At 35.1% G+C, this 13934-nt stretch overlaps 1 protein-coding gene across 8 annotated transcripts in view; it reads left to right on the top strand.

Annotated features, from left to right (window-relative positions):
* The window catches only part of LOC306855709 (transcription factor 7-like 2), a 54607-nt gene that overhangs the window by 27503 nt on the left and 13170 nt on the right, over positions 1–13934 (top strand). For all 8 annotated transcript variants that reach the window (XM_079394532.1, XM_079394529.1, XM_079394531.1 and 5 more), the window contains exons 4-6: positions 923–1037; positions 7739–7817; positions 11664–11750. In XM_079394532.1, coding sequence (XP_079250658.1) covers positions 923–1037; positions 7739–7817; positions 11664–11750 — 281 coding nt within the window. The remainder of the gene's footprint in view (positions 1–922; positions 1038–7738; positions 7818–11663; positions 11751–13934) is intronic.

Genomic DNA, 13934 nt, shown 5'->3' with positions numbered 1-13934 from the left:
AATTAATTTATACTTAAATATTGTGTTGTTCATCAGGAACTGAATCCCCTTAGCAAGATTTATTTTTGTCTTTTTAAGATGCAAAATTTTGCAAGATAAGTATGTTGGGTGAAATATGAGCCAGTCTTTTCTTGCGGTGTTTTATCTCAGTGTTAGTGTGCATGTGGATCGATATGTGCAAAGTTAAAGTTCTCAGTCACTAATATGGTCGTGTATGAGATCAGGGATCAGAAATAAACAGATGCTTGGGGCAAAAATGGCACCTAAATGAACAGAAATGCCTTCTAAATTCAAGAAACTGGGGTAGAAAACTGAAAACAGATTGAACATTATACAAACTGGCCATAGAAAATGCCATTGGACTCGAGTATTGAAATGAAATGACAGTATATGGAATAGCTTGAAAATATCTATCAGCCAGAGGATTTCTTTATTGTGGCTTTAATCCCTGGGTTTGATTACAGGTGTTTAATGCTGAGCACCCATTATGAAGAAAGGAGAAAATGGACTTGGCAAATCTGTCAAATTCTGTAGGAAACGCAGTCTGAAAGTCTCTCACACATGTGCACAGATGAAAAGACGCTCGTATGAAAGGCGCAGCAGTCAGAAGTTTGGCCAAGAAATGCAGCTACTTCCAGCCATGCAACCGCCATGACACATCGTGTCAAACAACATGCTGTTAGCATTAGCAAACTGGATTTCACATGAGTTATTGAAGGCCATTTGTAATCACAGACATGAAAGCAAACAAGCTCTTGTGCTGCTGGCCTTGATCATCAAAGGCGTATCGATCAAATGGCTCCTTCCCATTGATTCCTTCAGCAAATGTATTCAAAATCTGACACGCTCACACGCCGCTTTCAAGCATCAGACTTCAACTGAGCAGCATCTTATTGTGTGTGTGTGTGTGTGTTTCTTGCAGTCCAACAAAGTGTCGGTGGTCCAGCAGGGGATGCATCCTCTGACGCCGCTGCTGCCTTACGATCACTTCAACCCCAGCCCTCCACACATTCCCACAGACGTCAGCCAGAAACCAGGTAACACATGACCTAAAATCTCTCCGGTTGAGCTGCGTTCAAAGCAGTAATATAGCTAATACACACACCAGTGTTGTTGTTTTCACATGATGTCCGTCCAAACCCATGAGCTGTAGTTTGTCAGTGGAACACAAAAAAGGTGTTTTTGCAATATGGTGAAAAATAAACATACTAAAATGTAGTTGAAATACATTTATTTCATGCTAAGTATGCTACAAATACATATTTATGTGCTTAAAAAAAATACCCTTTAATTGTACTTTTGGTGTATTAATCTGGTATACTTAAAGTCTGCTAAACTGGAACAACTAATTTTTTGATTAATGCACTTTAATAATGCAAAAGTAGTGCTGAGGTCCATCTAAAGATGCACTGAAGGATATTTGATTGTGCTGAAGTGCAGCTATACTTCAGGTACACTTTAAACATCTTGCATTTAAAGACAAAAATCATGCAATCCTCATCAATAGTGACATTAAAACACATTTAAGGATCAATATTAAGAAATGTGCATTGTGCACAAATTGTACTCCAAATAAAGTTGAATTATAATTTTTATATCAGTAAGTCTTGAGCGATATGAGAGTAGATATGTTAATAGATTTGAACTATACTTAGTATGAAATAAATGTATTTTAAATATATTACTTTTTTCATAGTGAAGAAAATAAGAAAACTGCAATAATGGCATTATTAATATGTATTATAAATAGGGCTGATGAGCAATTGAATTTTTTATCTAATTATTTACATGATGTGCCGATTAAATAATCAAATTAACCGCACGCCAGTTTTGGCTGAAAAGTTACCCCCCAAAAGCATCATTATTTAAAGTGATTATTGTGTTAAATGAGCAAAGTGTTAAAGGTGGGGTAGGTGATTTCAGAGAGGCTAGCAATAGCAAGCTAGCTTTGAAATCATAAGATCCCACCCTCCCTGCAAATTAGTCTCCAAAGCCACGCCTCCTCCAAAGAGACTTTCAACCAACATAACAAAACATGTTTTTGAACCAAATCACCTACACTGCCTTTAAATAGACATTACAGGAAGTAGCTTTAGAAAGACATATTTTGATTCAATCAATAATGATAATGAATGGGCATTAGTTGTTTGGGCTTAAAAAAGAGAATGAAAATATACTCTCAATATGCAATTAAAACTGCCAGTAGGTGGCAGCAACTTTATTCAATCAATTCCTTCAAACAGATGATTCACTCAAGAATGAAGCAGGGGATTGTCTTATGAATGAGTCATTGAATCATTGACTCACTTGTTTCAATCAAAAACAAGGATTCATTCAGTAATGAATCACCACTGTGTTTCTCAGAGACAAGTTCTGGCATTTGTGAAACAATACTGTGTCTAAACAATATTAACTTCTTGTTTATTGAACTATTGTATTAAATTGATATTGTGCAAATATTCAGGAAAATTACAGCATTAAACTATATTATATGATATAAAGATCTCATTGATTTACATTACAAGAATCAGAAATTCATTACTTTTTGCCCATATATATATCAGCATCTGCACCAATTTGCATTTTTTTTTTATTCTCTGAATAAAACTAAGCTGTTTTTTTTCCATATTCTCACTGTACCGTCATATGTGAGCCATAAAAGCCTGATGTATCTCATATGATAACACAAAAACACATAAGCAAACCTGGCCTTGTTTGTTGGATGACTAGTCGTCTAGTCAAGTGTTATTACCCATCTTTACTACAGGAATGAGTTCACTGCACCCTCTTCACTTTGAAATTGATTGTTGATAAAGTAAATTGAGTAGAAATGACAGATGCTGGCATATTTCCCATTACCTGTAGTTTAAAGGGGTCATGAAATGAGAAACCAAAATTCCCTTGATCTTTTGACGTATAAGAGGTCACTGTACTATAAAAACATCCTGTAAGTTTCAGAACTCAAAACTTTGTCGTTAGTCTAAAATCAGCTTATTTTGAAGCTGGTCTCCCAAAATGACAGCTTGTGGAATGTTCTGCTCTGTGATGTAATAGTGTGGATAAACACTGCCTCTGCAGAGGATTATCAACGCCTGCTTCTACAGCGCTGCCTGTTTAGCCCCGCCCACCGATTCTACATCACTACCTGTTTAGCTCCACCCATCAATTCTACATCATTGCCTGTTTAGCTTCACCCACCGATTCTACATCACTCTGTTTAGCTCCACCCACCCATTCTACATCACTCTGATTAGCTCCACCCACCGATTCTACATCACTCTGTTTAGCTCCACCCACCGATTCTACATCACTCTGATTAGCTCCACCCACCGATTCTACATCACTCTGTTTAGCTCCACCCACCGATTCTACATCACTCTGTTTAGCCCCGCCGACCGATTTGCACATGTAGCGTAAATAACGAGAGAGGCAAATGCAGGTCTACGCAGAAACCAAGTGATAAAGATGCTCTGAAAACAAGACGCTATGCAGTGCCAAGCTGTGGAAAAACAGTTTGCATTACCTTTCTTCTGATCCTAAAGTTAGGAAAGAGTGAATGAACTTTATTTTTAATGTAGTTCCAGATCGCATCAGTAAGAACTTGGTCCTTTTGTTCAATTCATTTTCCCGCGGATTCGTTTACAAACAAGGCACAATTCGACGCAGGATTTTCAGAAAGATTGAAACAAAAAAAAGATGTTTTTTGATGTAAAAAATCTTGCTAACATTATAAGTGGACCTCAGAGAACAGTACAAAATAAAAAAACAGAGGCAGTTCATGACCCCTTTAAGAGGTTGATGGGCTCGGCTGTGGTCAGACACCTGTGCTCATGTCAACTCACTTCATCGGGTGTAAATCAGTGAACTGTGCCAGACTCCAGCACCGTGACCCGACACGCTCACATGACAATGTTGACCCGGGTCTGAAATGTGTCATGACTGTACATCCAGGTAAAGTACACGGTGGAGCACAAAGAGTGAATGTTTGAACCTCTGGCACTTACTGTATGTGAAGGGTTTACGTTTTACTGTACTTTGTTTGATATCTTGATGGTGTTTTCTCTGCGCTTGCGGTCCAGTCATCTCAGGCATCGGTTTGATCGGTTTCACTTTCGCCATGTGGATCGTGTCTTATATTGAAAGACTGTTTTAAAGGCAGCCCGTCTGCCGTTCATGTTTTCCATCAAGAATTGCTCATTTTACCTTCTGTCGGCTGCGCTGGGAATGTTTTGACGGCTTGTTTTGAAAATGAGTTATTATAAGAAATGTTAACTTGCAGTCATGACCAATAACTGGGGTTGTGTGCCGTCAGAGAGGATTCACACATGATGCAGAATTGAAGGAGTTAAAAATAAAATGGAAAGAAATTTGTATACAGTATTTGTCAAAAGTTTGGAAACATTATGATTCATAAATGAAGTCTGAAATATTATTACAGGATATTTTAAAACTCTTTCCTATAATCAACGCTGGATAGCGTCATTGCTCCAGTCTTCAGAAAATGCTTTACACAAAGCAGCAAAAGCATGATTAATACCATTACCGTTATAACTGAGCACCAATAATAACTGAGCAGCAAATCAGCATATGAGAATGATTTCAGAAGGATCATGTGACACTGAAGACTAGAGCAATGATGCTGAAAATACAGCTTTGCAAAACGTTATATTTCTCAATACATTCACGTAGAAAACTGTTATTTTAAATTATAATAGTTTTTTACAATATGACTATTTTTTGAGCATATAAATGCAACCACAATCATAATACTGTAACTGCTTTACATGTAGTTAAAAAAAAAAATGCATAAATTATTCAAATATTAATAAATATTATAATATATAAATGTTGGCCCGTTTAATTAGCATTTTTATTTTAATCTGTATATACTAAATTTAGTGCATTTCAGTTCATCTTATTGTCATTATTATTCTGCAGTTCTCTAAAAGTTTGTTAACCTAAAGTAGTAAACTAGGTCTATTTTTAGGATCATCAACATTTTATTTCTTATGAGATTTTCATGGCATGACGGTTGATTCAGTTGTTATTACTGTAACGGAGGAACAATCATTATGTATAATTGTAACATTTGTTTATATCATTTGTTGTATGACACATTAACTGATTAGAAAAAATAACTAAACATGCACAGTGGATTGTAGTTCATAAGCTCTTGTTCAGAGATATGCCAAAATTATAAATATTGAGCTCTAAAGTGACTTTAAATGTCTATACAGTGTTTTAGTCATTTGCCACAATGCATTTTCATTTATATATGTATCCATATATACAATTATTTGTTTAATTTGCTCAAATAATTAAATAAAAATGTTAATTACACTAATGGGCTGTGCTTAATTGTCTTAAAGTCAAGATAAACCTGAAGTAGTGACAGATAAGAAGCCATAAGAAGATTGATTAAAAATGATGTTGTCAAGAGCTGTGAAGAACAGACACAGATGAATCGTTCACAATAAGATGCGTTTAGAAAGCAGCTTTTGTCTTGAGGTCTTGAGAGGAGCGTGAGCTGCAGGTTCTCAGGTAAAGCCCAGTGACTCAGTCACATTCCAGCATGGCAGGTTTATTGAGGGTTCGCTTCACAAACAGGCCCAGAGCAAATGCAAATTACAGTCATCATGCAGCATTCTTCAGCAAACACAGGTTACTCGGGGTCGCTCTTAACTGAGGGGTGCTGCTGACAAATGACTTCCTGCAGAAGAGCACAGTGACGCTGCTGCTTTGTTGTTTTTTACAATTATAAAATCACAGAATGCCATCAAGAGGGTTTTACCTGCAGACGACATGCAAATTCAGTCATTAAGCCATAGATTTACTCGAAAATATGAAGCTGTTCAGAAAAAAACCTAGACGGTATTACAATTAAATCAAGTCCTGACCTCTGCAATCTCCTCTAGAGCTTCAGAAGATGTCTCAAAATGCCAATCAAAGGTCAGAGATCTGAATATGAGCTGTTCTGCACTCCTACTGACTCATCTAGCAGTCATTTCCATGTCTAACAAGGCATTTTTGGAGAAACATCTGTTTATGCTTTTATTAATCATAACTGTAAGTGTCCTGAAAATATGAAAGAGCAGTCTATAAGAGGTTCCTGAAGCAAAGAGAGATCTGTGCTGCGTATGAATGCTCTTTACTGTGTTGTGTAACTAAAATCACCCAAGAGTAGGACTCTGTGATTTCCGTGATGCTGAATCCAGTCATAAAAATGGCATTTACAGTATAATGCACAGAATTTCCCATCTGCGTCTCAATATATGAGAACATGAACACATGAACTTCATCTCCAGAGCTGCTCTGAGAGTCACTTCACCAGCATTTCACAATTTCCTTTGAGAAAAACTACTATTAAATACACACTTAATACTCCAAGCTCTTCACAGCAACCTGTCAAAGAAATGCAGACACAAATACATTACTGTTGTGCAGTAGACTGTACTTCTCAAAGTAAAAATGATAATGTAATAATTTCACATTTTAAGGCATCTCACACATTTTTCTTCCATGTTTTAATTTAAATGGTAAACCTAAATATAAATGGCAAAAATCAAAGGAATCATTACATTTGATTGCATTTGAATTGTTAATGTTTTATACATTTATTTTATTACCACGGTTTTTGATAATAAATGTGTATTAAACAATAAATCCAGAAAAATTCAAACACAATATAATTTGTAATAAATAAATAAAACAACATATGGCTCTATTTTTGTTAATAATAATAATAATAATAATTTGTTAAATTGTCATGTTTTTTTTTAAATAAAATGATTAGACATGCTTTTTACAAATGAAATGAAATTAAACTATTAAAAATAAGAGGAACAAATGTAATTTGAGGAACTTACATTAGGCTTTATTAAAGTTGTTTTCATTAGGCTATAAAAACATATTTTTATTCTATAATTTAAAGACTATTTTGAAAATATTTAATAACAATTATCAATAAATATTAAGCAGCACAACTGATAATTAATCCGAATATTAGAATGATTTCTGAAGGATCATGTGACACTGAAGACTGGGGCAATGATGATAAAAATTCAGCTTTGCGTCACAGAAATAAATTATATTTTAAAGTATATTAAAATAGAAAACCAGTATTTTAAATTGAAATAATATTTCACAATATAATTTTTTTTTCTGTATATTTAAACACATAAATGCAGCCTTACTGAGCAGAAGAGACTTCCTGATACAAAAAAACATACTAAAAATGACAAAACATTATTAAACTCTTGACTGACTAAAATGAAAACAAGATATAAAAATAAAAACAGATTCATAGTATTAAGAAAGCTATACGAGACTGTATCTCAGTGATACTAAAGTAACACAGGTCTGAGCACATTAAGACCATGCGTGACGGAGGAGAGACACCTGGGCTTCCTCTTCCTCTTCCTCTTCTTCCTTTCTAATATTGAAAGTCTTTCTGATGTCCTCTGGGGTTTTGAATGGCAGTCTATATAAATAAATAAAATCAGAATAGTGGTGGCTCAGTATTGGAGTTTAATGGCTGAATTTTTAATATTTGGTTTGCTTTCAGGGAAAAGCAACTTGTAAAAGTGCATTTTTGAATAATTTCTATCAGCTTTCACATTGGCTCCATGTGCAGCGTCACACTCGTCAGCAGTAACTGTGGGAAAAGACGCTGGGCTCTTTGTTGGAGGCAGGTTCCCAGCGTGTTAATAACGGCCGTCCTCCTCTCGCTGTCTTACAGGTGTTCACAGGCATCAGTCGCAGGAGATCTCCGGTTTCTACTCACTGCCTCAAGGCCAGATCACTCCGTCCATGAACTGGTAAGACCTCTAAAGTCCCTTCGGAGTCCACACATCTCTCCTCATATCTGCTGATGCAGGAGAGCATCTTTTAATGTGAAGAGGCCCAGTAGTTTTTGAGCCACTGTACATTTAGCTGTGCAGCAAATTAATGTAATAACTGCACAAAGTTTTATTATTTAATACAATGGAATTGAATATTATATATAAATATTAGTGCAAGCGATGAATCGCATCCAAAATAAACTTTTTGTTTACATAATATATGTGTGTGTACTGTGTATATTTTATGTATATATAAATACACACACATACAGTATATATTTTTTAAATATTTGTATGTTTATACATTTATATATTCATATTCTTATATTTTATATTATATATAAATATAAATATATTTAATATATAAACGTAACATATTTTTCTTATATTTACATGCATGTGTTTGTATATATATATATATATATATATATATATATATATATATATATATATATATATATATATATATATATATATACATATACATATACATAAATTAATAAATATACATAGTGCACACATATTTTATGTAAAAAAAAATTTTTATTTTGGATGCAATTAATCGCAACTAATCGTTTAACAGCACTAATAAATATATAATTTAATATAATGGTCATAATGCATTAATCTTCTCCAATCTTGAGCTCATATTGTAGTTTACCATTGCATAATAGCTTATTGCATGAGAAAAAAAGTGTAGAAACTTATAATATATTCAGTTTATGATGTTATAGCAGCACATAATATACTGTATAAATGAAACCATGTTTATGATAAATTAATTCTCTCTCAATATGATATGTTTATAGACTTTAATAGCTTATTACATTCAAATTAATGTAGGCTTCTTTGGCTACATTGTGAACATTTTAGTTTAAGAAATGACTAATTTTGTGACTTTTTATTATTTTTTTTTATTATGACCGGTGCCATTAATTTGTCGCTTTGTGTTCAAGTTTTAGTTTTATTTGTTTATTTACTACTGTTTTTTAATGTTACTGATTTTAAACAAATAAATCATGAATATTTAAGTAGTCAGTAAGTAGTTCTTAAGATGAAATTTAGATTTAAAGGAATAACATTTTTTATTATTTCATTAAAAAGGTGATTATTAAATATGACAATGTTTTAGCTGCACTCATAATGTATTTCTCTCAATGTAAAAAAAAATATTCCTTTTTGAGTTAAACATTTTATTTTTCAAAATATGACTTTTTATTATTATTTACTATTTTATATAATGTGCCATTCATCGCTGATATTAATCTGCATGGTCTTCTGTGTGATGATAAAGTGGCGAGCTGATTTGGAGAGAATCTCAGCTGATGTTATGAGTGACTGTGTGTGTGTGTGTGTGTGTGTGTGTGTGTGTGTGTGTGTGTGTGTGGATCTGGTGATTGAAGCCGTGTGTTGGTGTTGCTAGAGTCATGCTCTCCGTTAACCTGACGTCCATCAAGGCCTGAGAAAACAAGCTGTCACCTGGAAACATTTCTGCCAAGAAACATGAATAATTCACCGGTCCTTGTACTGCCGTAAAGTGAAGATTTGAAAAAATTCACCTGGGTTAATGTGAACAGTATAGCCCCGCCTTCTTTGATTTGATTGGTCACCTGGAACATTTACGCAGACCAGCCTACAAATGTAACAACAAGCGTCAAGCATCAAGAGTACGATCAATACAGGGGAATCAATACAGGGGAAGTCGTGGCCTAATGGTTAGAGAGTCGGACTCGTAATCCAAAGGTTGTAGGTTCGAGTCTCGGGCCGGCAGGGATTGTAGGGGGGGGGAGTGAATGTCCAGCGCTCTCTCCACCCTCAATACCACGACTGAGGTGCCCTTGAGCAAGGCACCGAACCCCCAGCTGCTCCCCGGGTGCCGCAGCATAAATGGCTGCCCACTGCTCCGGGTGTGTGTTCATGTTGTGTGTGTGTTCACTGCTGTGTGTGTGTGTGTGTGTGTTCACTGCTGTGTGTGTGTGTGTTCACTGCTGTGTGTGTGTGTGTGTGTGTTCACTGCTGTGTGTGTGTTCACAGTGTGTGTGTGTTCACTGCTGTGTGTGTGTGTGTGTTCACTGCTGTGTGTGTGTGCAGGTTGGATGGGTTAAATGCAGAGCACGAATTCCGAGTATGGGTCACAATACAAATTTAGTTTTTGAATTGCATATGAATTGTGCATCCATTTGCTGAAAACTCATCTCTTTTGTAGCATTTCCTTTGTCTATTTGCCTCTTTAAGATGAATCGCTTGATGTATTCCACAATTGTAAGTGGCTTTGGATAAAAGCATCCGATTAATAAATGTAAATGTAAATTTGGATTACACATGACTAATTCACTAAAAACAAATAAACTTAATGTGATTCATATCTGTTTATAGTACATAAATGAAAACTCAAATGTGTTTTAAATGCTCAATAACCAGGTTTATGCATTTATTAGCAATAAATCTAGTTAGTTTCAATCCCATACATTTAATGACTTGAATATTGTTTCACAGCTAACCATATTTTAACCACATGCATACTTTTTACTTGAATACATTTAATTATCACAGTGAACAGATTGATTCTGATTTGAATAAATGCATTTTGAAAATCTGATGATTGAAATCAAATCAAACAGATGCAAATAGTTCATAATCAACTATGCCCTGATTTGTTTGAGTGCCCGACTTCAAACAGTTTAACCAAATGGATGAACATTTTCTATGCAATTCCAATACATTATTCATAAATTTAGTCTGAAATATTTTTTGAGTGCATCATTTAAATCAATATATATATTTATATATATTCCACTTATTTATTTATTTTTCCATTTTTATTTCAGTTGTACTTTTTGCATCAGGTTAATTACATATATATATGAAGCACAAAATTTTATTACATATATATTTATTACACACATATATAATGAAATGGAATGGCGCAGGGAAAACATATTGAACTCATGAAGAAAGGGAGGTACAAAAAGGCATAGAAAGCCAAGACAGCAGCTGAAATCTATCAGTAATTAGAAAGCAATCCTGCCCCTCGTCAGTGGAAATTAATATTAGCTGCTTCAGTCCCAACACCTACAGTACCAGAATAATAAAGATGAAACACGGGTGACAATGATCCCAAACACAGCCAAGGAAACTCTCATCTGGTTTCAGAGAAAGAGAATAAAGCTGCTAGAAGGGCCAGCCAATCACCTGACTTGAATCCAATAGAAAATAAGAACAAAAGGTCAGCGTTCATAGAAGAGACTCACAGAAACTTCAAGATTTGAAGACCGTTTGTGTGGAAGAATGGGCCAAAATCACAGCTGAGCAACGCATGCCACTAGTTTCTGCTACAGGAGGCGTCTCGAAGCGGTCATTCCCAACAAACGCTTTTGAACTAAGTATTAAACACATTTCAGTAGTTCAATGCCTCTTCCCCGGTGTTATTCCATTTTATTCCACAACTTAATTTCTGAACGTATTTGTTTTGTTTTCTTTGTATGGATTATTTGGGTTGTTACCGACATCTGGTGAAGATTTCATGTCAACAGCACCTTTAGAAATATATTTACTGAGAAACATGGTGATGTGTTCAATACCTGCTGTATAGCTGTAACTTTAGTTTCAGTTGTAGTTTTAGTTAAGTACAGTCAAGGCCCTGCGTGATCCAGAAAGCGCTAGTATTAAAGTTGAGCGTGTGCGTTGCTAGAATTGTTTTCAGAGAGGTTGTTCAGACAAACAGTTAGTCCCGCCCCAGACACAGTGTTCAGTGTTTGGAAATCAGTTGAGTCTTCAGCAAATGCACCGCCGGAGGCTCTAACTCTGTCCCCCGACCCACAGGCCCAATCAGCCTGTCTATCCTCTGCCCTCCTGCGGCTTCAGACAGTCCTACTCCTCCAGCCTCCAGAGCAGCTCCTCCTTCCCCAGGTACAGTACCAGACCTCACCTGTGCTTCTGCCGACCGCATCGCGACGCTTCAGCCCTGTGTGTGTCGCCGCTGAGCTCTCGTCCAGAACCCCGAATACTGCTAAACTGAGCCTCGCTTACAGGAACGCTCCGGGATCTGCTCTACACCGCTCTGATTCAGGCTTTATTCAGCTAAAACGTGCATTCAGCTTATGAGCAGTGCGTTATAGTGGTTTTACACGGCTGTGACTCGAGTGGAAATATGTGACGCTGGAGCACAAAACCAGTCATAAGGGTCAATTTCTTCAAATTATAAATAAGCTTTCCATTGATGTATGGTTTGTTATGATCGGACAATATTTGGCTGAGATACAACTATTTGAAAATCTGGAATCTGAGGGTGCAAAAAAATCTAAATATTGAGAAAATCTCCTTTAAAGTTGTTCAAATGAAGTTCTTAGCAATGCATATTACTAATCAATAATGAAGTTTTTATATATTTACAGTAGGAAATTTACAAAATATCTTCATGGAACATGATCTTAATATCCTAATGATTTTTGGCATAAAAGAAAAATGGATAATTTTGACTCATACAGTGTATTGTTGGCTATTGCTACAAATATACCCCAGCGACTTAAGACTGCTTTTGTGCTCCAGGGACACATATTGGAAATAACTTTTGAAAATAATATCTGACGAATGATTAAAAGATGGACCCTTTTCACAAAAATGTGATGACGTGTTTAACGGTCATCAGCTTCATAAATCCTCAAATGTTTTTTTTATATTTCTATCGTTTAAAAAAATGTATGCACATTTATAACACTATAATTGGTATTATATATTACCTTTGCATCAAATTACAAAAGAACTAGTTAAGGCTAATGCAGCGTCTGTGGAAGGGAAGGTGAATTTGACATCGTTCTCTCTTCTGACTGATGTTATCAGTCTCTTTCAATTATTTCCTTTTATTGAAAGGCATGAAAACACTATCGTGGAGTTTTACTTTTGCGATTTGAGCAAATGGAAATACAAAAAATATATTTGTGGTACTCTCCCATTTTGAAGTTAACCCAACCGTGACGACTTCCGCTGCTGAGATGTGAAAAAGGTCCATTGCCAGCCAATCAGAATCCATCCTGCTTTAAAGTTTCCGACATCAAAACTGCAGCATGCTTGTAATAAACAATGTTACTGTGATGTTGGTTGTTATAGCTATCATTATTTGTGTGAACAGGCCTTAAGTTAACGCAATTTTTTTGAGTTGAAGAATGCTTTCAGCAGAGCTTGAATTGAATGAACCTGGAACAGTGCTTTAATTACGGGTACGAGAGGTCATGCTATACTGTGAATGCAGGCACAGCTAACGTGCATTAATATGCAGAAACACATTAAATGTTGTCCTTATATTGGTAGATCTAGTGCTGGTATGTAAAATTGTGTTGTGGGTCAGTTTGACCCATATTCGGTTTTTAAACAAATTCGGTTTGTTCTTGAATTTTTTTCTTATTTAGTCATGAATGTCAAGGTTTTGACCCCATAGGTGTGTTTTGGAAAGAGCGTATGCATTTTGGTGACTACAATTGTGTTGGGAGTCAAATTTCCATGCACTTTGACAGATTTTTATATGGGCCGTTTAACAGCAAACATTCAGGTAAAAAACAGAAAACTGTAAGTAGTAAAAATGGGATTTTATACGCTGCCATGCAAAAGTCTGGGATCAGTACGATTTTTAATGCTTTTTTAAAGAAGTCTTTTATGCTCATAAAGGCTCTATTTATTTGATCAAAAATACAGAAAAAAATGTAATATTATTAAATATTATTACAATTTAAAATAATGGTTTTCTATTTTAATATACTTTAAAATATAATTTATTCTTGTGGTCAAAGCTGAATTTTCAGCATCATTACTCCAGTCTTCAGTTAGAAATCTATAAGCCTTTACTATCACTTTTTATCAATTTAATACATCCTTGCTGAATAAAAGTATTAATTTCTTTCAAAAAAACTTTTCAATGTTAGTGTATAGTATTACAAAAGAGTTCTATTTTTGATAAAATTTTAAAGATTTTATTCATCAAAGAATCCTGATAATAAATCAGTATATTAGAATGATTTCTGAAGATCATGTGACACTGAAGACTGGAGTAATGATGCTGAAAATACAGCTTTGATCGCAGAAATAAATTACATTTCAAAG

Source organism: Barbus barbus (assembly GCF_936440315.1).
Source record: "Barbus barbus genome assembly, chromosome: 36".
NCBI classification, from domain to species: domain Eukaryota; kingdom Metazoa; phylum Chordata; class Actinopteri; order Cypriniformes; family Cyprinidae; genus Barbus; species Barbus barbus.
This window is presented reverse-complemented; position numbering and strand designations above follow the sequence as displayed.